Source organism: Vanellus vanellus (assembly GCF_965231255.1).
Source record: "Vanellus vanellus genome assembly, chromosome: 4".
In the NCBI taxonomy this organism is placed as follows: Eukaryota; Metazoa; Chordata; class Aves; order Charadriiformes; family Charadriidae; genus Vanellus; species Vanellus vanellus.
The window spans coordinates 30,053,040-30,077,512 of NC_138909.1; the positions used below are offsets into that span (position 1 = coordinate 30,053,040).

At 42.1% G+C, this 24,473-nt stretch overlaps 1 protein-coding gene across 2 annotated transcripts; it reads right to left on the minus strand.

Moving 5' to 3' along the window:
• Positions 1–33: 33 nt before the first annotated feature.
• On the minus strand, positions 34–23,988 carry DAPP1 (dual adaptor of phosphotyrosine and 3-phosphoinositides 1). Of its 2 annotated transcripts, XM_082482095.1 has the most exons (9): positions 23,857–23,988; positions 14,504–14,626; positions 11,082–11,215; positions 7,463–7,593; positions 5,267–5,314; positions 4,964–5,026; positions 3,330–3,415; positions 2,951–3,038; positions 34–2,491 (listed from the first exon to the last, which is right to left on the minus strand). In XM_082482095.1, the coding sequence occupies exons 1-9, from the start codon at positions 23,916–23,918 to the stop codon at positions 2,441–2,443; spliced, it is 786 nt and encodes a 261-aa protein (XP_082338221.1). In that variant the 5' UTR covers positions 23,919–23,988; the 3' UTR covers positions 34–2,440. The 2 variants fall into 2 exon arrangements, with proteins under 2 accessions (XP_082338221.1, XP_082338220.1); XM_082482094.1 differs by having other exon boundaries at positions 34–3,038.
• Positions 23,989–24,473: the final 485 nt, after the last annotated feature.

Here is a 24,473-nt window from a genome sequence, read left to right on the forward strand (position 1 = left end):
TACAGGCTGACAGCTAACTGGGATGTTTCTCGATTGGGTGATGCAGATACTGAGTCCTGTGCCAATGCAGAGGTTAGTGCCGACTGGCTTCCTGTCGCTGGGGATTGATCCCGTGCTCTGTGCCCCCCACCCCTTTCCCTCCCATGTTTCCCCTGTGATGACTCCAGCGTAGACTTCCAGCGCTAAAACCGAGCACCGCTGGGCTAAGGACAAGCTCTTGGCAGGTCTCTGCCTCAGGCTGGGAAAGGGGCCACTGCTGCCCCCTTGCTTATACCTCGCCCACCTTCAGCATCAGGCAGGGCAGGGGAAATAAGGGCTGGGAATTCTTGGTTCAAAAGCTCTTGCAGAGATTTAAAGTTGTCAGTCAACGCTTTTCCATTTAAACTGAGCTCCCGGCTTCAGCTTTCTGTTGCTGCTCATTGTGGAAGCAGCTGCAACCTGAGCCCTGAGGTGTCTCCCTGTGTATTTCCAACAAATGTTTGTGTTCCACTAAGGGCTGTCTGCTGCCATTAGCTCCTGCTCAGCTCGCCTGCCTGTGACTGCTTCCCAGGCCAGCCAGGTGCCCTTTCTTTTACTGGCTTCAGTTCATGGTGCCGTGTGCTGAACTCGCTTCTAATATTTTGTAACACACCCTGTTCATGTGAAAAAGGGAAGGCTGCTTTTTGTGGTTATGCTTCAAACTTCATCTCCAAGCTGTTTTCAGAGAACAGTGATGCTGTTGGTGAGTATTGGCTCTCTCTTCCCCGAACGCTTGCCTCCGTCTCACACAGGTTCATAAAAGCTTCTTAACTAAATGGGAAGCGCCAGTTAAACCACTTCTTTAAGGGAAAAAGGAAGGCAAAGCTTTAGTACAGTACAGGAATAGAGACCTTCAGTAGTTTTATAATGACATTTTATTCAGAAAAGAGTCTGTATAAAAATATTTACAAATATTTTCAATTTCTAAAAGTTGAAATAAAATGCTATTCCTATGTCCAAATCTAGACTTTCTTTCTTCTTCTGGTATGTTTTTTCCCTCCTCTTCTTCTTGCAGTAAAGACACCTATTGAACACTGAGCTGCTGTGTGAGCAATACCAAGCCCTGTGCCACAGCACTTGCACAGCGGGAGAGGTTTGTGTACGGTTTCAGCAGAAACATGACTGTTATGCAGAGAGATGGGGACCCACCCCTCTTTCCCCACCCCTCCAGGAGGAGCAGGATTGCGCAGGAGCTCTGGCAGCTGGGTCTGCCGTGAGATCAGGCCAAGCTGGGCTTGGGACCCACCAGTGTGTCAAACTTTGCTTCCAAAATGTAACGTCTGTTTTGACTACAGCACCAAAGCACTGGGCTTCTGTTTCTCAATTCTGTAGCGAGCTGCAATGCTGTTACCTCCGTATGAGTCTTCCAAAATACAGATGGAAATTTACATCAGGTTATGTAGAAGATGTGTTCTTCTAAACTTGTATTTTTAGTGTACGTGGTGCTGATCTTGTTTAGTATAAAGCAAGCAGTGCTTAATTCTAGAACATAGTTCCGGACAAAACTTCATTTTGAGTACTCTGCATGAGGAAAAAGTACAAAATCCAGCCCATCTTCAAGGGGGACTGTAAGGGGCCCAACTCATAATGCTAACAACAATGCTGCTGGCTGCCACAGGCAAAGGCTTCTGCAGAGTCCTGTCACCCATCCTCAGGGCCCCGTGGCAGCTCTGTCACATGTGTGCTGGGCACCAGCTGCCCGTTTCTCATAATCCTAGCCTGTAAACAAGCCTGCTCTCGTGATGCTGCTCACCATTACCTATATATGCCATGTGAAACAATGGTTCACTTGTAGCCATCACTGCAGTATAAATCTAAACCATACAAAACTGTATTTTACCAGAATTAAGTATTACTCATCCATCACCTTGAAAAGGGCCTTCAAATATTCTCTGGATTATAATACAGATACTATTTACAAAAATGTAATTACCTCTGTCATTTTTCTTTTGGTTTAGAACCTAAACATGTAATACAAAATTCTTGATGTTTCCAAAAAGGACTGGCTTTAAATAATAGGCTCAAGGTTACAGAATATGCTGCTAACGGTTAGTTGTGATGGAGCTTACAATAAATTATGAAGAGTGGTCTGAATAACCGCAAAAGTTTTAAACAGTCACTACTTCTGTGATTATTAACAGGTGTTTGAACTAAACGTGCACTACAGATATACACCGTGCATATCAAACCAATGCTCTGATTTTGTAACTGTCTCCACACGTGACTCAACAGCACAAGAGCAGTCAGTTGTACCGGTCCTGTGTGCGCAGGGCCGGATGCGAGCATTTGCGCATGGGTACACACCCGCATACACGCCCGCTGTGAGTAATGGAGACTTGTGAAACTGTCCTCTTGTAAGCGATGCCTTCCCCTTGGCAAAGCCGCAATCTCTGCCAACAGAGCAGAAGCATTGGAGGTGCAGCTAGGAACTGAGGGTGGAGTTACGCTGCTCCAGTTGCTTCCGTATTTGTGACTGGAACAGAAAGAAAATCCATTGCTGTTTGTCCGTGTGCATGTGGATGCGGTTGAGTACAATCAACCCAAATACTGATATTTTTAAGGAAGTAACATTTTCAAGCCTTTACATTGCCTTCTCATTGCTTCCTTCATGACCTGGTACATGTGGTCTGTGCTGGCGCTCCATAGCATTTACCTTCTACACCATGGCATCCTTAAAGATGGAAGTAATTTATTCTTCATAATGAGTATGTGTGTTAAAAGGGCACCCCAAAAATGCTAAAGCAGGTCTGCAGGCAGCCACATTATGCAAAAACTACATATTCCAGTCCAGTTGGCCTGGAAGCTAGAACAAGTACTCCTTTCTTGCAGACACTGAGAACTGTAGCACTTGGGTGCTACAAAACTGGAAGGGTTTATGATGGCAGCACCAAGGGCACTGCTGCCTGCCATGTAACACCGCACACCAACTTACCAGTTTCCATCGCAATATTTTAATCCACTCGTCAGCTTCTATTCCAGTTTTCGCGCACAGGTAGTATGTCCTTAGTGGGAACACTAAACTGTAAGTAAACAATTAAAACTCTCTCTTAAATTGCTAGAACAACTGGTAGTTCTTCCTAAAACTGAACCCACTGAACACTCTTCCTCCTTGCCAAGAAAAAAACCCTTTTGCCAGCAGTAATTTGGCAAAACATTGCAGGACTGACAGAGGGTGGCTGACAGAAATGGACTTGTGAGTTAGAGGAAGATCAGGGCTGCAACTGGCAAGGGAGCTTTCAGCAAAACCCAGTGGTTACTTTTCAAACTTCCCTGGCTTATTTGGGCCTTCCCAGCAAGGTGGAGAAACTTACCAGAAACAATTGACTCTTTCCTGGGAATAGTCAAATTGCACAGCTGAGCATTCAGTTAAGTCAAGTGCCCGAATTGGTTCTGTGGCCTTGAAAATAAAATGGTTTTAAAATAGGAACATATGAAAACAGAAGATAAGGTTAGCTCTGTTCATCTGCAATGCATCTAGACCTTTACAGGCGCAGGAGGTTCTTCCAGGCCGAGGTACAATAGCTGTAACACCATAAACTCAAACTAGCAAACGTAGTATCAGTGCTCACGTGAGATGAATTGAGCTAAATATAAAACACCAGGAGAGCCAGTTCAGATCTAGACAAACAACAGAGGAGACATCTACTGCAGGAAAGCTTGAGCTAGATGCAGACTGCTGAGGGTTTGGTTGATGCATTATAATGTAACTGACACAGCAGCAAATCCAGTATAATTTCCAGCTAAGGTTTACAGAGATAAGGGGATGGTTATAGGTCTTATTAGGCCTAACCAGCTGTTGGAGATTTAATTAACTCCTAAGAGCTTTAAAAGGATGAAGCTGGGTAGGGAGAAATACAGAAGCAGAGTTGAAGTAGTGTTTGCTGCAGGGGTGATGAAGCTTACTGTGTGAGCAGTGTGTGTATAGCTAACTCTCCTGGGATGGGCCGAGGAGTGCTGAGGTGCAGGCATGTGGAATGCCTGTGTGTGACTACAGCATCGCTCCCTTAAGAGTTTTGTTCTCCCTAAAATGTGAGACACCAGAGCTGCTACCCAGGTGGGGGGGCCACACTCCTGACAAAGACACCTTCTCACCTGGTAAGTCACAAATGCTGCTCAAATGTTTGGAGTGCTGCCCTTTGACATGTTACCCTGGAAACTTAATTCAAGTTGGCTTGAACTGAAATGAAAACTGATGGAAGGCCTTGCAAATACATAACTGTTTACAAAATGGTAACGTTTGGTATGAGAGGGCACTTGCGTGTGCTGTTCTGTTAAAACCTGTTGGATACTTGAAACAGGGCTTGGCAGAGGTGCAGTGGTAAACAGTTTGGCTGTGTTTATGAAGGAACCTGAACTGGAGGTATTGCAAAGGATGGAGAAACTCTAGAGGTACTTCTTATTTTTACTCAGTTTAAGATAGAAATGGAACACCAACTGTAAGGACAAACTGTTTTTCCCAGATGCAGCAGGTTAATTGATGGCAGAGTGCTAGGAAGGAAGACATTTTTAAATCAATGGTTTTCTACGTATACTGTGTGACCACTTGAAATAAAAGAACGAAAGCAAGGCATGCAAAATATACTACTAGTATTTGCAGAAATATTTTAATAGCACCACTGTCTGTTATGTTGTGTGTCAAAGCTACCAATAAAAGCTGTGTTGTGCTGGTAGCTTAAAATCAAAAAAATACCCAGTAAACAACAACTCCGTCTAGTAGGTAAGACTGACAGAGCACAGTAAATGTTTTTTAGCTGTAAAACTTTAACTTCTTCCTGTTGAAGTCATCAGCAAAACTCTGACTCTATTTGAAAGGTCTGACCTCTGTAACAGTATGGGAAGCTTTAGCCTGGGAAGCTGTGACAGAGATGCGAGAAGCCAGAGAGATGAGGAGGCTGCAGCTGCCTCTGTAGAGGTTTAAAGAGTAGAACTGGTGTTTGCTACTTACTGTCTGGTCTTTGAAATACTTAAGTTCATTCCTATGCAGTGTAAACCACCTTGTCTTCCAGTTCTGAAAGATCAAGAACGGATGGTAACTGTCTTGTGAGAATTTAGTGTAATGCTTCTTTGGAAAGAAAAACCTTTAAAAGCTGTTGACTTGCTCTGTTTTACAGTTGTGCTTTGTTGTTGCTCAAAACGCAAATTGTTCCTCTCTGTGAGGGAATGCAGGTGGAGCTCTTTCAGCTCCGCATTGTCTCTAGTTTCTGTGGGTGACTGCAGAGTGGAAGCAAGGAGTAAGAGTTTTCCTTACCTTGACTATTTTGCCTTGTTTTATCAAATATCCTTCTTTTGTACCAAGCTGTGAAGTAACAAGGAAAGGGATCGGGGTTAGTGACTCTAGAAGTTCTGCTTCTATTTCCCACATCTTTGCCTACACCTATAAGATGAAAGAGCAGCCTGTTTTGGGGGAAACTTCCCATGGCCACACACCTTCTCCTCACCCCTGAGCTCCCCTCACACAGCTGGATCCACCACTAGGGTAAACATGGACCTGTGCCAGTGCTGAAGGCAGTCTCTTAGACCGTGCCTCCCTCAGCAAGCTTCTGGCCGGCATCTTCTCAACCAAACACAGCAAAATACCTGCAGTTACAGTTTATTTAGTAAAGTTACTTGGTTGTCTCAGTGCATGTTGTAAACAGAAGCGCCTGGGGTTTACCCGACAGTGAAATTACCCACAGAAATCGCTCCTGAAATGCAAGGGTGCAAGGGGACTGCTGTTTTACTTAGGCGTGCTCTTCTCTCAAACAGCCATATGTTCAAGAGGAATAACCTGTTGCATTCAATGTGCTTACTGAGAAATTGTTTGTTGAACTGTTTCTCTGTCACCATGAGTGACACCGGGACCTTATGATTTCTCAATATACTCACTGAAACTTTTTGGTAGAGCTCTAACCGTGAGACTACTGAACTCTGAAAACCAAATTATTGCCAAGTTAATTACTACTTGCTTTGGCAAAAATACTGCCTTTTTATTGGTTGTATGTTGAAGCCAAGTTCCTTTGGAGGTTAAAGTGGAACTCGGCCATGAAGGGGTGGTTGTGAGAGACATCAGAAGTAGTTCTTTCATCAACTTCATTAACCCATATTAATGTAACTCTTCATGTTTTTCTACAAAAAATATAGTATGTCATTAAAAACTTTCCTCTCTGTTCTGAGCAATGCTGTTCTAGACAAACCACCTGTCTTGCTTAGATATGAGTTACTGCGGTTTTAATGTCTCTAATTACTCTCTGAGTGAGTCACAGATGTCACAGCAGGTGGTCCAAATTGATATGAAGATGTTCTCTTGTTTCTCGCACTAATAAGGTGGAGCTTTTAACATGACACAACTTCTTACTGTGCTCAAAACTACTAGGGCTGAAAGGGTGGAGGCTCTTCTGTCATATTGTTCTGTTTTGGGTTTAAGACTGTGTCAGAACACAGCAAGCTGTCTTCCTGCCTTAAGACAAGGGGATTCTAAACTAAAAAAATCCAAGTGTGGAAATGCCAGAAAACCCTTTTGAGTAATGTGCCTATCAGGATACAGATATTATTAACTTGGTTGTACCATGCTTTGGTTTGGGGTTTCCTTTTCCAAATGTATCCCTGCCGGTCCTGTACATAGAATCATAGAATTGTCTAGGTCGGAAGAGACCCTTGGGATCATCAAGTCCAACCATCTACCCTACTCTTTGAATACTTTTTTTCTTTAAAGGTCACTTTTTAACTGACCTAGAAAGTCAGAGATGTTCTTTCCCTCCTCCCAGTTAGGAAGGAGGCTGTACACTGCTAACTGGGCAAAATAATTCTAACAAAGATAATTGCAAAAATAAGTTTGTCAGCCAGGACTACTGTTTCCTGTCATCTAATCCTCGTAATCATGAAGTGAGACAAATGTGGTAAATCCTGTAGCTTTTACTGTTTTACTATTTAGTGTATTCCTCCCCTCACCTGAGGGGGGGGGGGGGGGGGGGAGAGACTTCCCACTGGCTGTAAAGGATGTTTGGCAAAACAAGGGCTTACTGTGCAACCTGACATAGGTATTGTTGCGTATGGCCTAATGAGTGTTGTCAGAAAGATGTGAGAAGTGTTGTGTGTGTTTCCTGTGGTGTGTTTGGGTTTTTTTGATAATCTTACTGCTAAGATGTCACTCTAAAAGGAAGATAACAGGAGAATGAAAACCTTTTATATATTCTTTCTTTGGATGGTCAGGCTTACCCAGGTTAGCTGCAGACAATGTTTTCCCTGTGAGGGCATTGAAGGTCTCAGTGACCACAATTACGAAACGCTTTATTTGTCATGGGACTACCTAGCAAGTCTGTGTTTGTTTTGTCTTGCTCAGCAAAGACTTCCTGCATTTACGAACCCATAGAGCGATGAATTACTGGTGTTATTCCATAGTTCAATCCAACAGTCATACTAAAACTTGAATCGGGAGAAGCACCCCTTGCACCATAACGTAACTTACTGAGGGAGCATTTGGGACAAGATCACTTTCTGTCCTTCCCGTCTGCATTGCTGTGTGAACTCGGACAGACTCATAAATGGAAGGTTCTTCCACTTCCCGTGGGTAGGGATGCTTCAATACAATTAATGTTCCTGGAGGGAAAAAGAGCAGGAGTAGGTCATCTGGAAAGACAGTTTTAGAAAATAATTGGCAGTAGCTGCCTGTTTTTAGAATTATTAACTTCATCTTTTATACCCCTTTAATTTTAGGAAAAGGTAATAACTTCCCCAAGATCTCTGTGACACTCCCTGTAAGGGGTTCCCCTTGGAAGGGGGAAGGACTCTGGCCACATCCACGTCAGAAAACAATCAGATGCCATAAATGTCTCTCCCATACTGATAAAACTAGACAAATATTTCTAACATGCATCATCTGAATAGTTTACACTTTGTGAAGGGTATTTTCTACAAAAATCCACCCATGCAAACTACAGAGGGGCACTTGCTCTTGGATTTGTTTGCCCAGTCTCACTTCCTTGGCTCTGTTGTGTTGCTCGGAGTCCTCAATGCCTTGGGCACTTGGATCTTGCCTAATTCCACTCCCTCATCCCTGTACAGTGGGAGTCAATTTATTCTTACATCTCTGAAACAAGAGTGAAAACCCTCTTCACTTCTTCTAAGCAATAGGCAATTAAACCCCTTCTGCAGTGCATGTTAAGTGGCAAAAAAACAAGACAGCAACAAAACAGGACCATCAGACAACCCTCAAAGGCAGGTGTTTCCTATCCTGCTTGAATCTGCTTTCCTGTCAGGGAGCAACTAGGTAATATAGAATAAATTGAAACAGATTTCATAGCTACTGAATGCTTACAGCTGAAATGCTGACCTACATCTGATTGAGGCTTGCCTTGTGACTTTCTACCATGCAGGGGCATCTTTTTGACTGCATTCATGAAGGTGTGACTACAGAAACTATCACACCTGTTTATATGCAACTGTGAAAATTGTAAATATATATAGTGCCTTTTTAAAACCTTTAAACTTGCTAGTGCTTGCAGGGAAGCCCTTGACACATTAAATTCCCTTCCTGTGCAGGAGGCTGCTGGGTGGGTAGGCAGGATGCTATACTAGATATGAGACCGTAACAGTCATCCTGGTTTTGCCAACAACCCACTGCTTGCTGTGTAAATCACTTCATCTGTCAGAGCTTCAGACACAGTCTTCCCAACAGTATGCCCACATTACCATTGCCTTCAACTGTTTTGCCATAGTCCTTTCCAGTTAGTAACATTTTGATTATAGCCTTTCTTTGCTTTCCAAAAAAGGTCATGTTTATTGCATGTTCTCTCCAGAAAGCTGCATTCTTGATAGTGAATCTATTACATTGTTCGCAATAGTGAAGAATCCCCTTAAATATAGAAATATGATACTATATTGCTTTAACATTGTTGCTGAAGAGATTCAGCTTGCCTGTTCAATAAACCATCTCCCAGAACACAGTAGCCCAAATTTCCTTCTAATTATCTGTAGTTCAGAAGGAAGAAGTGTAGGTGTTACACTGCAGAAAAATAGATGTGAGTCCATGTAGCAATTTGGAGTGGCAAAGCTGTAGGAAGACATGGTTCGTTGGGCCTGAAGCACAAACCTGCAGCTGTCCCAGTATGAAAGAACCACTGTGTTCCGTAGACCAGTTTGCAGGGGTGCAGTCCTGTGTGTTCAAGTACTGATCAAAGAGTCTGGTGTGCCTCTTCAGACATAAAACTAGCTCCAGTGAGACAAAATTTACATGGAAAATAGTGGAAACCATTACATATTCTGCCTCATGGGTCTCTGTCTTATAAAATCTTATCCGTAAGCAAGGAGAAGATGAAAAAAGCTATCATGCTGTCTTGCTCTCTCCTTCCTGATCTTAGAGTGTTTCTATAGAAAATTGTTTAGAAGTATAACAAGGAATAAGAAAAACTGGTCCAACTACTTTCTACTAATGCCTGAGCCAAAGGTCACATGCCGCTTTTCCCTGAAAGGAAGTGCAGCCTAAGAAATCGGACTCTGTTGCTGGCCCTTCTGCCAACCTGCTGTGCAACCCTGTGTTGCACTGGTCATTCTGCTATGCTGACACTTGGCTTAGAGTGGGCTCTGATGAGCCTCTACCCCCTTTTTTGGTATAAATCGGTTGCCACTCAGGAGACCTTTGACACCTGTATCTGAAGGAACAGTGCCTTAGTGCTAACTGTCTCTTCCACTCTACTGATATCCATGGTGAAGTAAGGTGGAAGGTTTCTTGATGTGGTGTTCAAATGGCTTTTCTTATTCTGTAGCACATCCAACTTAAGGAGGTTTCACAGAGCCAGCAGAATCTGATTAGGGAGCTTTAAGGCGACAAGTGAGCCCATCATTCAGCAGTGTTTATCCTATCTGCAGAGATCATATCACACCAATGCCTTGATTACCAATATCTGTAACGCATGCAGTGAAGGAATGGGGAAATACAAGTTTTATGTCAACTGAAATCTCTACAGCATTAGGCCTGTGGGTGCATGTCTGATTTCACAGGAAAAATAGCTTACTGGCACAAAAGATACATGTGGAACTCTGTGTTCAAAACACTCTTTAAAGCAACTTAAAAAGACTAATGCTTTGAAAGATACAAGTGCCATACTGAGTGTACATTGCCTTTTTCTAGGGAAAAAAAATTGCAAAGCAACCCTTGAATGTAATGCCTGTGTTACAAGAGCACTGGTGTGTAGTTAGTGTGTGACATATTGCTGTTATTGCATATGCCAACTATTATTTAACTGGTTATTTGCATATATAATTAGTACTACTCTGTTATTTGCATACATTTTCTATACAGGATGCTGAATTTTCTGGCACTAACCTGTACTGACACATCTTCAACTCTTACATTTGAAGCTAAACGTAAAACTGTCATTATCATGATAATATGTATCTGTTTCTCCAGGGATTCTGGTCTGGTGGTGTTCAGCTCTCTTGTAGGAATCAAGTTCAATCTTTTGACTCTTAATTTGGGTAGCATGCTGCTAGAGAAGCCTCTACTTTTGCTCATTCTTTTTGTTAAAAACAAGACAAATTAATGTGATGGCAGATGGCATCAGCAGGCTGATCCACTGTAGAAGGAAAGGGGGAGGTAATACAGGACACACTCCCTACAGAAAAGAGGAACACGTCACTGTAGACTTCTTCCTTGGATGAAGAATAGTAAAGCTAAACAACTTCAACTCCTTTTTCCATTTGTTCTTATTGAGGGGTTTCAACTTCATAGATGAATATGTATTTCCTCACTAAATACTCCGCTTTGGTTTTGCCCTTTTTGAGAAGGTTCTGATCCTCCTAGTACATGCACATTTTGAAATGCTTTTTTTTTATCTGAGAAACCAAAAGGAGTTCATGGCCCAGGTTAGCAAAAACCCAGTAAGCTTACATGTAGTTTGTCTTCAGAGTACTTGTGAGAGTTTCTGAAGAGGAACATCTTGGATAGTTGAGGTTAATACAAATGTGAATTTCTGAAGAGGAACACTTCAGCAGTAGATCCACCTGATAATGCAGTGGAAGCTCCTTTTACTCAATCTGTGTGAAGCAGGACTACAAACATGTTCATACAAACATATGGGTCTTCTTACCTGTTTCACTTCCAATTAAAGGCTGATTTGCAAAATGCATGACTAATTCCTTCAAGTTAGAAAATTCATTAAATCCAAATTTGAATGAAGTTCCTGTATGTTCAACGTGGAAGTGTTTCACAGAATCTTTTCCTCTAAAATAAAAAAGGAAAACTTATCAAGGCATAAATGCTAAAGGCATTTGGCATGTACAACCCCTAAATAGCAGCTTCCACTACAGGAAATCTGGCCCAGATCACAGGCTGACAATCACTGTCCTAGCAGTAATACTACTGCCATTACTGTCTCTCACTAATATTCAACACATCTGAGACTCTGATTTATTAAGAAAAATTTAATTGCTGCTTTACAGATAGGAGATGATGAAAGTGTAGAAAGGCCATGTAAGTTAATTTAACTCTTGCAACAATCAATAAAAAGACTCACAAACAAGGTTTCCAGCCTTCTCTCTCAGTAGGATGATATCCCTTCACTTACTGGGCTTTAATCTTGACAGTGTACCTATATTACTTGGTATACGTCTTGCTTCTCGGGTAACATTCCAATCTCATTGGAAATACCTTCTGTTTCTCTTTCAATAATAGGCTGGCTCCTTTTTGCACCCAAACAGGGATTTAATAACCTAACTTTAGATACCTAAGGCTTTAGAAATTGTCTGCTTTGTCTCTGTACTCAGATGAATGGTTCCTCTATGGTGAACAATGTCAAACATGAACCAGGGTCCTTTGTCTGTTGGGGAAGTACCGGCATTTGTTTATGAAAGCTGATGGTATTTAGAGAAGTGTGTAAGACCTTATTTCCTGGATGGGCAATTATTCTGACTTCAGAAGACAGTGAAGCACTTATTGCAAGTATCTCTCCTGTGAAAAAGCTACTTCTGTTAATGTTACTAGCATCCAAAATAGTCCAGAGAAAACTTTATCTCAGGAAAAATGTATGTGGCAAATACACTATAAATCTCTTTCTTCACCATATTTTCAGTATATTTTCCATTGTTTATTGCAGCTTCCCTGGGAAATTATAATTTCAACAGGAATTCAAACAAATATTTATCTTTGAACAGTACTGGTGATATTGTAGAACTTGCTTCTATTCACCTCCCGCATGTTTTGCACTACAGTCAGCTGAGACACAATGTGTGCAAGCCAAGTGCAGATGCCATACAACAGCAAACAGCTGCTGTGACTGCTGCAATGACAGAGCTTTCATCTTTTTGCGTAATTTCACAAGAAATACAATGTTGCAATGAGAGCAACGTCTACTCTATTTCCTAGTTTCTTTTTAAGTTGGCTAATTTACCTGGGGGAAGGGATTTCAGGCAATACAGAGCTCCCTTCTTACAACTGTCAATAAAAACCTCAAGGGATATCTAAGCATTGTTTCATTTTAAAACAAACTAGAATAATGACTGAAGTGCCTTGTGAGGCAGAGGCAGAAAGTAAAAGCTACAGAATAGGAGAGAAAGAAAATGACAGCTAAAATTGCTAGTTATCCTTTCTACAAAAAATGTATCAGAACAAAATAGAACTACTTATTCTAAAATTAAGTTTTAATATTAGTCAAAAAATGGAAAGGAAAACTTAAACAACAGAAAATTATTAAAACATTTTAAAATCAGTATTTCAAAGGAGTTGTACCACCAAAAAACTAATGTAACAGAATAAAAGACCAAACTTCAGGCTGGGATACTCAGTTCATATTGTAATGCAGTAAGTAACTTCTTCCTACACGGAGGGCTGAATGAGAGATTAGAATTGGCCTAAAGTAGACTTTTCTAGGTCTTCTAAGGTTAGCATTTGTTAAAGCAGCAAATTTATTTTCATTAACTAACAATTAAACTAACACTTTAGCTTTTGTTTCCTATTAACAGAACAACTATTTAAATTTTACTCTATTGCAGTAAGTTGTTTCCTGAGAGCCTTTTAAAACTAGCTTCAAGATATATATTTTTAAAAAAATTGTCTGCAGTAGATTACCTCAAATAATATTTAGTTACATTTTGAAGTTGAAAAATATTAACCAGCAAGACAAGGATTCATTTAGAATGACTTTTTTAAGGAAAGCTATTACTTAAATACTAATATTCTTTTTCCCCAAGATGTGTACTCAATTCAGTCATCGCCACTCTGAATACTTATTTTGTAATATCACCTTCCAATCTGTTGGGCACCACCCCAAGTTCCTTATACAAATGGCTGTCTGTAGTGGTAGTAATTTCAGCAGTGTACATATAGGCACACTTGCTCCTGGGTCTTCTGTCAGGGGGGAGCAAAGCAATTCATGTTTGCCTTTTAAACCTGTGAGGAACAGGGTATGTGCAAATTGCACTTTTCTCAGTTTCCAAGTGACTACACTTCCAAATTATAACAGCTCCTGGTACTAAATACATAGAAAGTCACAATTTCAAGGGCATATGCTGTGTTCCTATCTATTAGGGTTGTGAATAACTAGCATCATTATACTGACCAAAGTGACTTAAGCTTAAAAAATTACCATGATTCAGCCGAGCTGTGGTCACTAATTGTTCAGAGGCTCAGTTTGAGGCAGGAATGAGCTTGAATGCACTAGCTTAAAATTTCACTGTAGAGGCTTAATATATCATACAGCTGCCAAAGGCTAATAACATATTTAGGGTTGGTTACTTCCACTCAGCTGACATGTGGGGACTACCTCATGTGTGTAATGCATATGTCTCTGGTGTCGCCTCTCTAAAACATTGTGGCTTCTCTCCTTGGGAGATTCTTTAAATGTGATTCAGTAGTGAGTGAAGTACCCAGGCTGGGCTACCTGTGCTCTGTATGAGCTGTGTCCTGAACTGATGTAAATTGCTGTGATTGACTTCAAGGGCCTGACATCTGTCACTTGTGAAATACTGTTCAAATCAGTCATGCATTACTGGCTAACACTGAGTCTTAGCCCAGAATGGAGGAGTGAAACCATACAGTCAAATACCAGATCGTCCCTCAGAGATGATGGTTCCTATTAATTGATCCAGAAACTGGTGAAGGTAGTGCCTATCAACTGGTGTATTTACTACTATCCTCATCATAAAATTCTTCTACTCCCATCAGCTGTTTCTTAAAGTCTTGTAACTGCCATACAGAATTTTATCATGCAGACTGGAAATCTACAGCCAATCCATGGAATGACGTTTTTTGCCAATAAGATTAATTCATAGTTTGGAAAAATGAGAGCAATTTTCAAATCCAATTGAATTTTTTTCTTCTAAAAAGAAGTCATTCAGCAGGATTACACCTGGATTAATACCAATATATTAGGAATATATATTAAAATGGTTCAAGCCCAAGGAAAAAATCTGCAGGTTATCTCAATGCATGAGAAATGCAACCAAAGATGGGGTAAGCAAAAATTGTAAAACTGCTAGCTGTGCCTCACTAGATAAATTCACTGTCATACTCTACCTTACAGAAAGTGAGTACAGATCTTCCCTTTCATTACTCTTCCTCAAGAGATAGCTTCCATCCTGCCCGTTGGAAAGCAGCAGCGCTTCTGCTGCATGTCGGGTAAGATTATTATGGTACCACCTGGGAAGACACAAGGGATTAAAGTGTCATTTGCTCAGCCCTTCTGCTTCTGCTGTATTATGGAGCCGAGTTACAGAAAGAGGAAGGACTGCAACTAACTGCTACAGTTCTGAGTTTTTCTCACAGGCACACACAGGTTACACAGAACTCTGCCCCTTTAGCAGCCTCATTTCAATGCACTCAGAATTTTTTTTTTTTGTTGTTAACTACAAAGTTGTGTACAAACAGCTGAGAGTTTGCTAAATCTGGAAAAAAAAACAAACAAAAAAAAAAAACCAACCTGCAAATTCTACTTGCATGAGCAACAAATTACCCAGGTCTATGCTGATAAGGCAAAAGCAATTTTGGGGGGGTATGTAGGATCCTTTGTCTATTTTCAGAATTTGTACTTCCTGACATATCTACATGCTTTGGTACACTTCCTCTTTTGGGGCAAACAGGCAACACTTAAAACTCCTCCCAAACTCTGTTTTTCCCACAACTTAGTTCATCTGCACTGCTAAGATCTGCAATTAAACACATTTGCCTAAGCTTTAAACTTTCATTTGAAGAACAACCCTTTTGGAAGAAGGAACAGAAGAAAGGACCAAAATTAACTGACAGAATTTGAAGTTAAAATTTAGGAAATCTTGCCGTTGTTGCTGCTTGGCCATACGTGGTCAGAGTAATGCAGGATAAAATCTAAATGCCTGCTTCATTTAACTTCAGTTAAAAATAACTTCCTTTTTTTATATGAAAAAATTCACTATGAATCCACAGAAAAAATCCTGCAAAGAAGATAAATGAAGCTGTAAACTGTATTTCATTCCGTCCAGAATGATTCACAATAGAAAAGGGTCTCATTAGAAATGATCCTGAGACTGAACACAAAGAGCCGTGGCTATAAAACACTGAAGTGCCAACCCTGTAACAGATGCCATGTGCAGATATTAAAGATAATTATACACACAGACCAGAACCTCTGGGGCAGAAAGAGGCAGGGATACTGTACCCAGGACATAACTCTGCAGGGAGCAAGCTTCTTGCCTTGTCTGTGTGTGGAACAGTGTTGAGTCTCCTTCCCCTTCCTTTAAACTGTGTGTGCCTGTAGTATTGGGGTCAAAGTCTATTGCTGCTTCAGCCAGAGAAATACAGTTTGACTGAAAGCAGAAGTGTGATCACAGCACTTTCCGGCATTTGTATCATGGCAGTCTTCAAACTGAAACGAGGTGTAATTGTATCCTCTTTCTCCTTATCTGTTCATTGCAAGTTGCCACTTGGCATCTCACACAAAGTTTTAACTCTGAATTTAGACGGCTGCTTACTTGAAAGGCCAGCTGGCTGACAAATTGCTTTATAAGAGACTCCAGGCTATTAACCCTGTGGAAGACTAGATCCACGTGAAACTTAATACAGGCAGGGTATTGCTGCTTTGGCTCTAGAACGTGCTCTGTGCACCATCTACACAGTAGAATAAAATAATGAATATTTAAAGATCAAAGTGTCATCCTCTGAAACACCTGTTATCCATAATCCTTTTAGGATTAACTGCCCAAGTAACAGTCAAAGGTCATATCTGCCCTTATGCGATGAGGATCGTATCAGCATGCATGTTTGGCTGGACCTACAGCTGAGAAGACAACATTGCATTTTGCGTGGAATTTCATAATACTGTTTTTCCTCACTTCTTTGCAAAAGAATCATACATTGAGAAAATCTGTAAGTGGTCATTTTCATAAAGCAGGCATATTCAGTTTGTGGTTGCCCATAAGTGCGCTGCTATCTTATTTACAAAAAGCCTTTTACTAAGATTTTAAAATAGAAGCCACAAGCTTAAAAAATGTGTTTAAATCTATTCTCTCTTTACACATAAGGCCTGTGACTAATGGAATTTTACCAATATGCAAAAAATACCAAAACCCACCCCAATCAAAAACCAACAACAAAACCCCAACCACTTAATTGGGAAAATAAGGTTGTTTTATAGTGCAGTTTTAAATCTTTGCTGACAAGGTTGCAGCACTCTTCTTGCCTAAATATGCTGTCTCAGACAAAAATCCCTCAAATGCTACCGTGTTCCTCTTGCTCAGCTTCAAAAATAAAAGTGGATGTAAGACAATAACACAGATCTTAGTACCGAAGTGACTGTTTTATACATTGCTTTTTTTTTTTCCTCCTCCTGACTGTCACAGATGTTTCAATCAGTAACAACGGTTAGGTTACCTGGATATTCCACTGGGAAAATGGTCACGCAAAATTTATTCCAATTGCATGAACACAGATAAAACTAAAAAATGCTATGGAAAATTTAGCATTTGCACACAGACCACCAGGAAGGTAAATAAAAACACACCTGTGCAAATAGTGTGCTCTCCCAGTCAAGCCTCATTGATGACACAAATACAAGTAAACTGGACTAAAAAGAAACCCAAACAGCCCTGTGGTTAGACACCAATGGAGACACTTCAGTTGAATTTAAGTATTTGTCAGAGGTGGAATCCTTCTATTTATCTTGCTTAGAAAAATAACTTTTAGGCAGTTCTTTGAAATTTGCAGGTAAATCAAGGTGGGAGACAGTTCATTCAGCAAGAGACTAAAGGACAGTCACCTTGAGCTTAAGTTTTGGTTGTCTTCTGAGTGATACCTGGGGGACAAAATTGTTGACAGAAAATACCCTCTTGCCTCCTTAAAACAAGAAATTAATGAAACCAAAAGACTTTCCAAATACCCATCTCTTTGAAGCCCCTAGTGAATCCTTTGAAGAGCTGAATTGTCATCTTAACTCTTTCATTTTGAACCATGATGCATATCTTGCATATTGGGCTGTTTCTGCAGGTCCTTCCAAAAGCCATCTTTATTTGACCCAACTTACAGAGTCTTGTATTTACTACAAAAGAATCCAGAAATATGCCCTGTACTTAGACACTTGTCAGACTGATAATCACCAGTAGTGTAAAAATTGCCTGCAACTGATTCAAATTTATCTGATGAAATACAAGAAGAAAGATAGAAGAAAGTCCTTCCCCTGCTTCAGAGCCAATTCTGCTGGGTGCTGTTGGCCTTGCATGCATTCCTGTCTCAAATGCATACATACTTCTGGGAGGCTTTTCTTTTCTAATTATTTCATTTCTCCTATAAAAAATCCTGCATGCTCCCCTTTTTTGGGTTCCTTACCACCAGTTTGACTAGTGATCTCAGTTTCAGAGTTTATAATTGCTGTCGTTTATCCATTCTTGTTACTTTACCTTTTTCCTAAATATCATTAAATCTCTTCATCGCAGACATGTAAGCATGTTTGTGTTGTCACTGCATGTTGTTGAAGGACCACGCTATTCTTTCTGCTCTTTGGAGTGGAAGAGTCTGCTGGGCCCATGAAAGCAAGTCTTAAGATGCACACGCAGCCCTAGTGAGATTAACTTTGTTTCTCTTTGGAAAATTAAGCATTTTCAGAAATCAGCCTACTCTTTAGATCAGATTGCATTGGTGACAGCATAGGAAGGGCTTTACTGGCATTGCTGTTAAGAGAAGGAGGAGAAAGAAATGAGAGACACAGCGTGCGCCAGAGAACCAAAACTCATCAGAGCACACAGCCTTGCCCTAAGGATCTGCCCACCCAGTCACTAGTGGGGTTCCCCTGTGAGGTAAGCTGGTGGACTGCCACAGTACAAGCCATGTCTACACTGGCCAGCTGTACCACTATGCTAATCATCACAACTCTGGAATAGCACACACTCGTGTAAAAATCTCTCTTCTTTCATTAAGATCTCTGTGTCATTAATGCAGTGACTAGAGCTCCCTACACAGTGGTGATGATCGGTATGTTACAGTAATGTTTGGGGAGGGAAACTCCCTCTTCAGGTAAGAACACCATCCTCAAAACGTTAATTTGTTCTTTTCTTTAACAACCCAAGATGTTTCAAAGAAAAATGTTAATGAAACTTCATTTCTATGTCCCCTGCAGATGAGACAGCCCTTAGGTAATGACATCTGTAATTTCTAATAATGCTGTTGACAAAGAAACCACGCGGATATTTTGCAAAATGTTTCTGCCTATGTAAACAGGGGCTGGTGAATAAACCTGTAGCTGGCATCAGGTGGATTAACTTTTTAACAATACCGGAACACACACTCATCCATGGTTAACCCAAGGATGAATGTTTAGTGAATTAGATAATTCTCTTTTCAGCCATTTTTATGTGCAAACTGCATAACACCCAGTAGACACACTCACTTTTCTTCCTTGTAAAAATGAAAGATAGCTAGTGGCAGAGGACAGCACAGCTAGTTCTGACTGGCATTTGCTTTTAGTGTATGGAGTGATAACTCTGTGGTACACCCAGCTGTCAGATAAATGTAGTAGGCAGAGGTCAGGCTTATTTTTTGTGTCCCTACCAAATTATGTTCTCAGATAGAGTTAGGAACTGTGTGTGTGTTTGGCTTGCTTTTGTAAAGAGTCAGGCAATTCAAAGTTCCTGCTTCTCAGCATTCAGCTGGGTGATCTTCCTGCTCCCTTCCCAGAAGCTCCCTCCCCTACCACAGAAGCTGCAATACTGCTTGTGCTCCTCGGTGGGTGACCATCCCTGTGGAAAGCACCTCAGCTGCCTGAGCTGCAGGAGCCCAGCAGAAACGCAGCAAATCTAATTCATCTCCCTTCCATCTCTGAAAGGGGACAGAGATCCGCATTAGGGAGAGATGGTCCAGATGTGCTCTCAGCAGGACTTCAATATTATTCAGAGCAGTTATTTACCCTGAGGGTTTGTTGGTTGGTTTGGGTTTTTTTTTAGTGGTGGTAGATGTTGGCAGGTTTCGCACCTTTTTTCATATTAAAAAAATATCTTCTACCACAATCACTTGAGTTTTCTTACACTTTGAAACTATATGCCAGCCTCAAAGATGTATTCCCTTAGTTCAAAGGACTAGTACACTGTACTGATGGAGTGAGAGGGAAAGCACTCACTTATCTCTTTTGGCTGGGCGCAATGCTCTTCACGTGCCTGTACTCCAAAAATGACTCCACAAAATAGCCTCACTAGTTCTCTGTATTTTGGATTTCAGATCAGATCTGTCAAGGTTTGTTTGTTTGTTTGGGTTTTTATTTTATGTTAACTTTTTTCCTAATATCAAACCCTGAAAGCATTACCTGTCATCTCAAAGTTGCAAAGGGCTCTCTGTACCTCACATCAGTAAAACTGAAGTTTTGGTAATGTTTTTAATAGCACATGAGTTGACAGAGCTCTAGAGAACCTACAGAAGGGTGAGAATGCTAAGATAGAAGTTATAGTGGCATACAACCAAAATTGCTATTTATTAGACATCTTTTCAATCTGTCACACTGAAAAACTTAGTCACACACCTATGTAAAGTACTTTGCTGGAATACAAGGGTGCCATTTCATAGGAAAAATAATTTAAAAATAGAAACATGTGGAAGTAACATCAGTATATCCAGCCTTAAAGTTCATGTCTTCTAACTGTAGGCTTTCACTAGTTCAGCTTCTGCTTTTCACTTCCATTTTCTCAGCCCCTTCTCTCAACTGCCTTTGTTCTGATTTTCACCCATTTCTTTTGCCCACTTTCTAGCTGTTGTCATCTTGCCCTTGTTTACATTAGAAATATGGATGAAGGAAAAAATTCTTATGACCATTCGCCGTGTCCCAGTCATATGAGTTCCTCAATTCCCCAATTTTATCATCATCTGATCTAGGCCTGTGGTATAATTTCTCTTCTTTTTTCTAAAACTAAGTGTGAAGTGTATCATTTAGTCTTACCAAATACCATCTGCCATGGTATCGTCAAACCTGGAGCTGCAGGAACATAAAAGCTACACTGCAAGGGATGATAAAGAAGGCTTAGACTGCAAAAGGAAAAAGGTTATAAAAACTTGTTTCCTCTTGCCCCATTCCTTTCACTTCCAAAAAGCAAACAGCGTCGCGAAAGCTATGCTATGTTGGGACAGAAGCTGTGTTACCAGACCAGCCTGTAAGTACTTGAATGATGAGAGACTCCACATTCTCATCTCTTGCGCAAATAAACTGAACTGCAACGTGGAATTCCCCAAGCTCACATTATACGTGATCAGCTACAGGAGTTTCACACTGCAGTCCGCAGGCTGTCCTTTTAGCAGTAACAGTAATAAATGTGATTGGAAAAAGGGTTGGCTCCAGAAGTAGCTAGAGACCTTCAAAGAAGAATCACAATGTCAATTTCATTTTCCTTTAAGCCAAGATGCTTATGTCTCTTTTGACAAACTTCAGTGCTCCCTTTTAAATATTGTGATAGATTTAGGGAAGGAGTTAATGAATGAGGTAACACATTTTTAACAACACGTTCTGATTTTGATCTACCTTTTCATTAGGCTTTAGTTCCACCTATGAATGCATTGACAATGAATCTGACAGTAATCTGAATTTTCACTTTGAACTCTTGATTGTTTGATCCCCCAGACTCTCCAAATAAATATAAGCCACTTCAAAGTGAATGAAATAGTTAAAAAAAGGCCAAACCCATCACTCTTGCTTTCTTTTGTTGTGATGTAAAAGGTCAGAAAGTTCATCTTTACAAATGCTGAGGCTCTGGAGAAAAACAATCCAATCTGATAAACAGCTGTAGATATGTCTACATCTCTCAGTGACTGTGATTGTCCCAGATGATAACTGGCATTCTTAAATCTTATTTCTTGATCTTTTTTTTTTTGGTGACAGATGGGATACCTCTAGAGCTGGGGTAAAATAAAGGTGGGGTTTGTGTATAGGGCATTATTTTTTTTTCTCTTCTCCCTCCCTCCTGCCTTGCTCTCATCAGCTCTGATACTCTCAGTGTAATTACAGCATTAATCTAGTACATCCCAGGAAATACCACATCCTTCAAACCCAGCAGAGAGTTAGACAGGTTTTATGCTGTACACCCATCTACATTTCTGTCAACTTTCCATTTTGATGACTAGTTGATCTGGTAAACTACGAGAATATCCTGGTACCCAATCTCCTTTCTCTTAAAAGTAAAGAAAAAGTGCTTTCCATTTCACACTTCTTCAAAGCTTTAATGTCTTTGATTTTTGCATAGTAAAGCGGAAGCTCTAAAATAACCTGCTTCAAATTCCCCCCCAAAGATATATGAATGTCAAAGCTGCTCCTCATTTGAATGACCCTCGTCTCTGTTGGTCTTTAGTGCTTCCTCACCAGAATTGGGTCTCAGTTGTGTCACATATTATGTCAGGTGTAATGAGAACTCAGCAGTGTGATAGCACCAGGGACTAAGTTTAGGGGTTTGGTGGCCAAGAACTTAATGTGATGGTCTGGAGAGTGACAAACCTACTTTTCACAGCTGAAAAAGTATTTACATTGAGACCTTTCAGACTATGCTACCAGAATGTTTGGTGTGTGAGGACTGTTTTTCCTCTTCAGAAAAAAAGCATAAAAAAATGGCTTTAGTACTAGATGAAAAAAGGGGCTTTGTTAAATGATCTGAAGGGAATCTTTGCTTGGCATTGCTTGTTCACCTTTAGTGCATTTAACTGAACATACTGCCCTGAAGGAGATGCTTTAGTATTCTGTGGTAGGGTGAAAAGTTTAGGTTTTTCATTGAAGTGGAAATAAAATAGAGAAGCTACAGCTTTAAAAATGCTTATTTGTAGCCTTCTCATTTCTACTCTTTCATTCTCACTGGTACCACATCAGGTACCACATCAAGATGCAGTCCTACATCATCTATGCGGACTAACTCCTTGCCAACCAGCAAGGCTGTTTATAAGCACAGGTTACTGGCATAAACCAACTCAGCCCATATAGTCTAAATGAATAAAAGTCTGGCAATTGCGAATCATGCTTCCCACAGCAGCTGCAATTCTTCCCCCCCCCCCCCCCCCCCCCTTGCCGGAAGATACCTTTTTAAGATGAGCATAATCTTACAGATGTAAAGGAAAAGTATATAATGGCCACTCTGGGTACCATTGCAAAATGACTTGACTTGACTTCACTTCATATTTGTTAGATGCTTCAGTAACAGGCACATAATTAACAGGTTCTTCTAGATATTGGAAAGTATCAGCAGTGTGGCGATACTAATTCCAAGTATCTTCGTTACAGTCCGATTTCTTTACTAAGTTAATTAATCACAAAAAAAACCCAACATGATTTGGTCCTTATCCATAAGTACCAAGGAAGCGAAAAAAACCTTTACTTTTTTCATCTGTTCTTTTTGAATGCAGAAGCGACATCAGAACTTTTTTGCTTTTTCAGTCTCTTCGATGGCCTTTCTTCTGCCTTGTCTCCCCTTTGCTTTGCTGCCACTCATCCCTCCCGCCCTGGCCTGCCAACGCCCACCCGTGCTGCTCCTCCAGACTGCATTTCTCCTCACCCACAGCAATGCTGCCTGTGAAAAAGTCGCCCAAGCCTTCTTCCCATCAAAAGCCAAACTAGCTGGCAGACAGAACAGGCAACTCACATCAGACAGGGAGCCAGCTCTGTTGCAGCCTTTGGCCTCCCTTTTCGCCCTTCGGGTCTTGCTTTTGAGTGAGGGTTGGCACATCCTCGTAAAGGGCTGTGAACCGTCCACTGCTCTCACTCCCAAAGCCTGAGGCACCCTGGGGGAGCTTGCTGCCTCCCAGGGCCCAGCAAGGAGCAGCCAGGATGGCAGCCCTCCGGGCCAGGGCCCAGGACAAGCCAGGAGATGGCCGAGGGGACAGCGCAGCTCTGCAGCTGGAGAGGACAGGCAGCTCTGAGGACAAGCTCTGGGTTCGGTGCTCCCTTGAGACACAGGTACAACCCGGGGTCTTCCTGATGGAGGCGGTTTCAACGTCGCAGAGCTTCTGCGAGTGAAGCTGTAGCCCCTTGCCTCTGACTGTCTGCTAAATTTGAAGCGCCTGCCCGCACTCTAGTTTTTCTGTTACTTATTCCTCCCGCTCACCTGCCACATGCCAGCATCCTCTGTACGCGGCAACCTGATGGCCTCTCAAACCCGCCACAGGGATGAAGCACTGAGCTTCTCCGAGGGGCTGCGCACCCTGCAGGGAGCCCTTCGACGGGCTCATGAAAACAAACCCCAGTTTATCTTATCCCTCACTACGTCACCGAATTCAGCGGCAAAAACCGGCAGCTCCCACCCTGTCACCTCCTGACCACTCGAGGGCCGCCATTTCGCCCGGGGACACCCCTCCCCCCCCACTCCCTGCACCCCTCAACCGCCCCCGGGGTTGGACGGGGACCGCCATTTCGCGCGGGGACACCCACTCCCCCCGCCCCGACCGCTGCTCACCCGAGCGCCTCCAGCTCCTCGTCCAGCGGCACGGTGGGACGCGGTTCCCGCCGCTGGGTCATCGTCCCGCCGCGGCTCTCCGCCTCCCGCCCCGCCGGGGGAAGACGGCTGCCAGCGGCCGTCTCCGCTGGCCGCTGAGGAACTGCGCGGACGGGGCGGTGGCGGCGGCGGGGCGGCACCTCCCCCGGGCCGGTGCCGTCCCGCCTCGCCGCCGCGGAGTGCCCCGTCGCGGGGAAGCCCGCCCCGGCCCCGAGGGTGAGGAAGCGAGACCCTTCCCCGAGGCTTTGCAGGGCTCCTCCGGCCCTGTCAGCGGGGCCTGGCCCCTCAGCAGGGGCGGCCGGAGTCCCCCCGGGCAGCCAGTGGTGCCCGTTGTGCACCACGTCCCTCCCATACTGGAAATATTTTATTCTCAGAATAATTGGTATTCCCAATTACTTTAACGTGTGCATCCGAGAAGTTCATATTTTGAAGTGTTTCATGCGCGGTCATTTCCCCCATGCAATGGCTGCCCCCTCACCGCTTCTGTGTCCGCCAAAGTACTCAGTGAGGAAATCGGTGGAGGTTTCTGAGCGTTACCCGGTGGGTGCCTGTCCCTCCAAATGCTTAAACCACCTGCA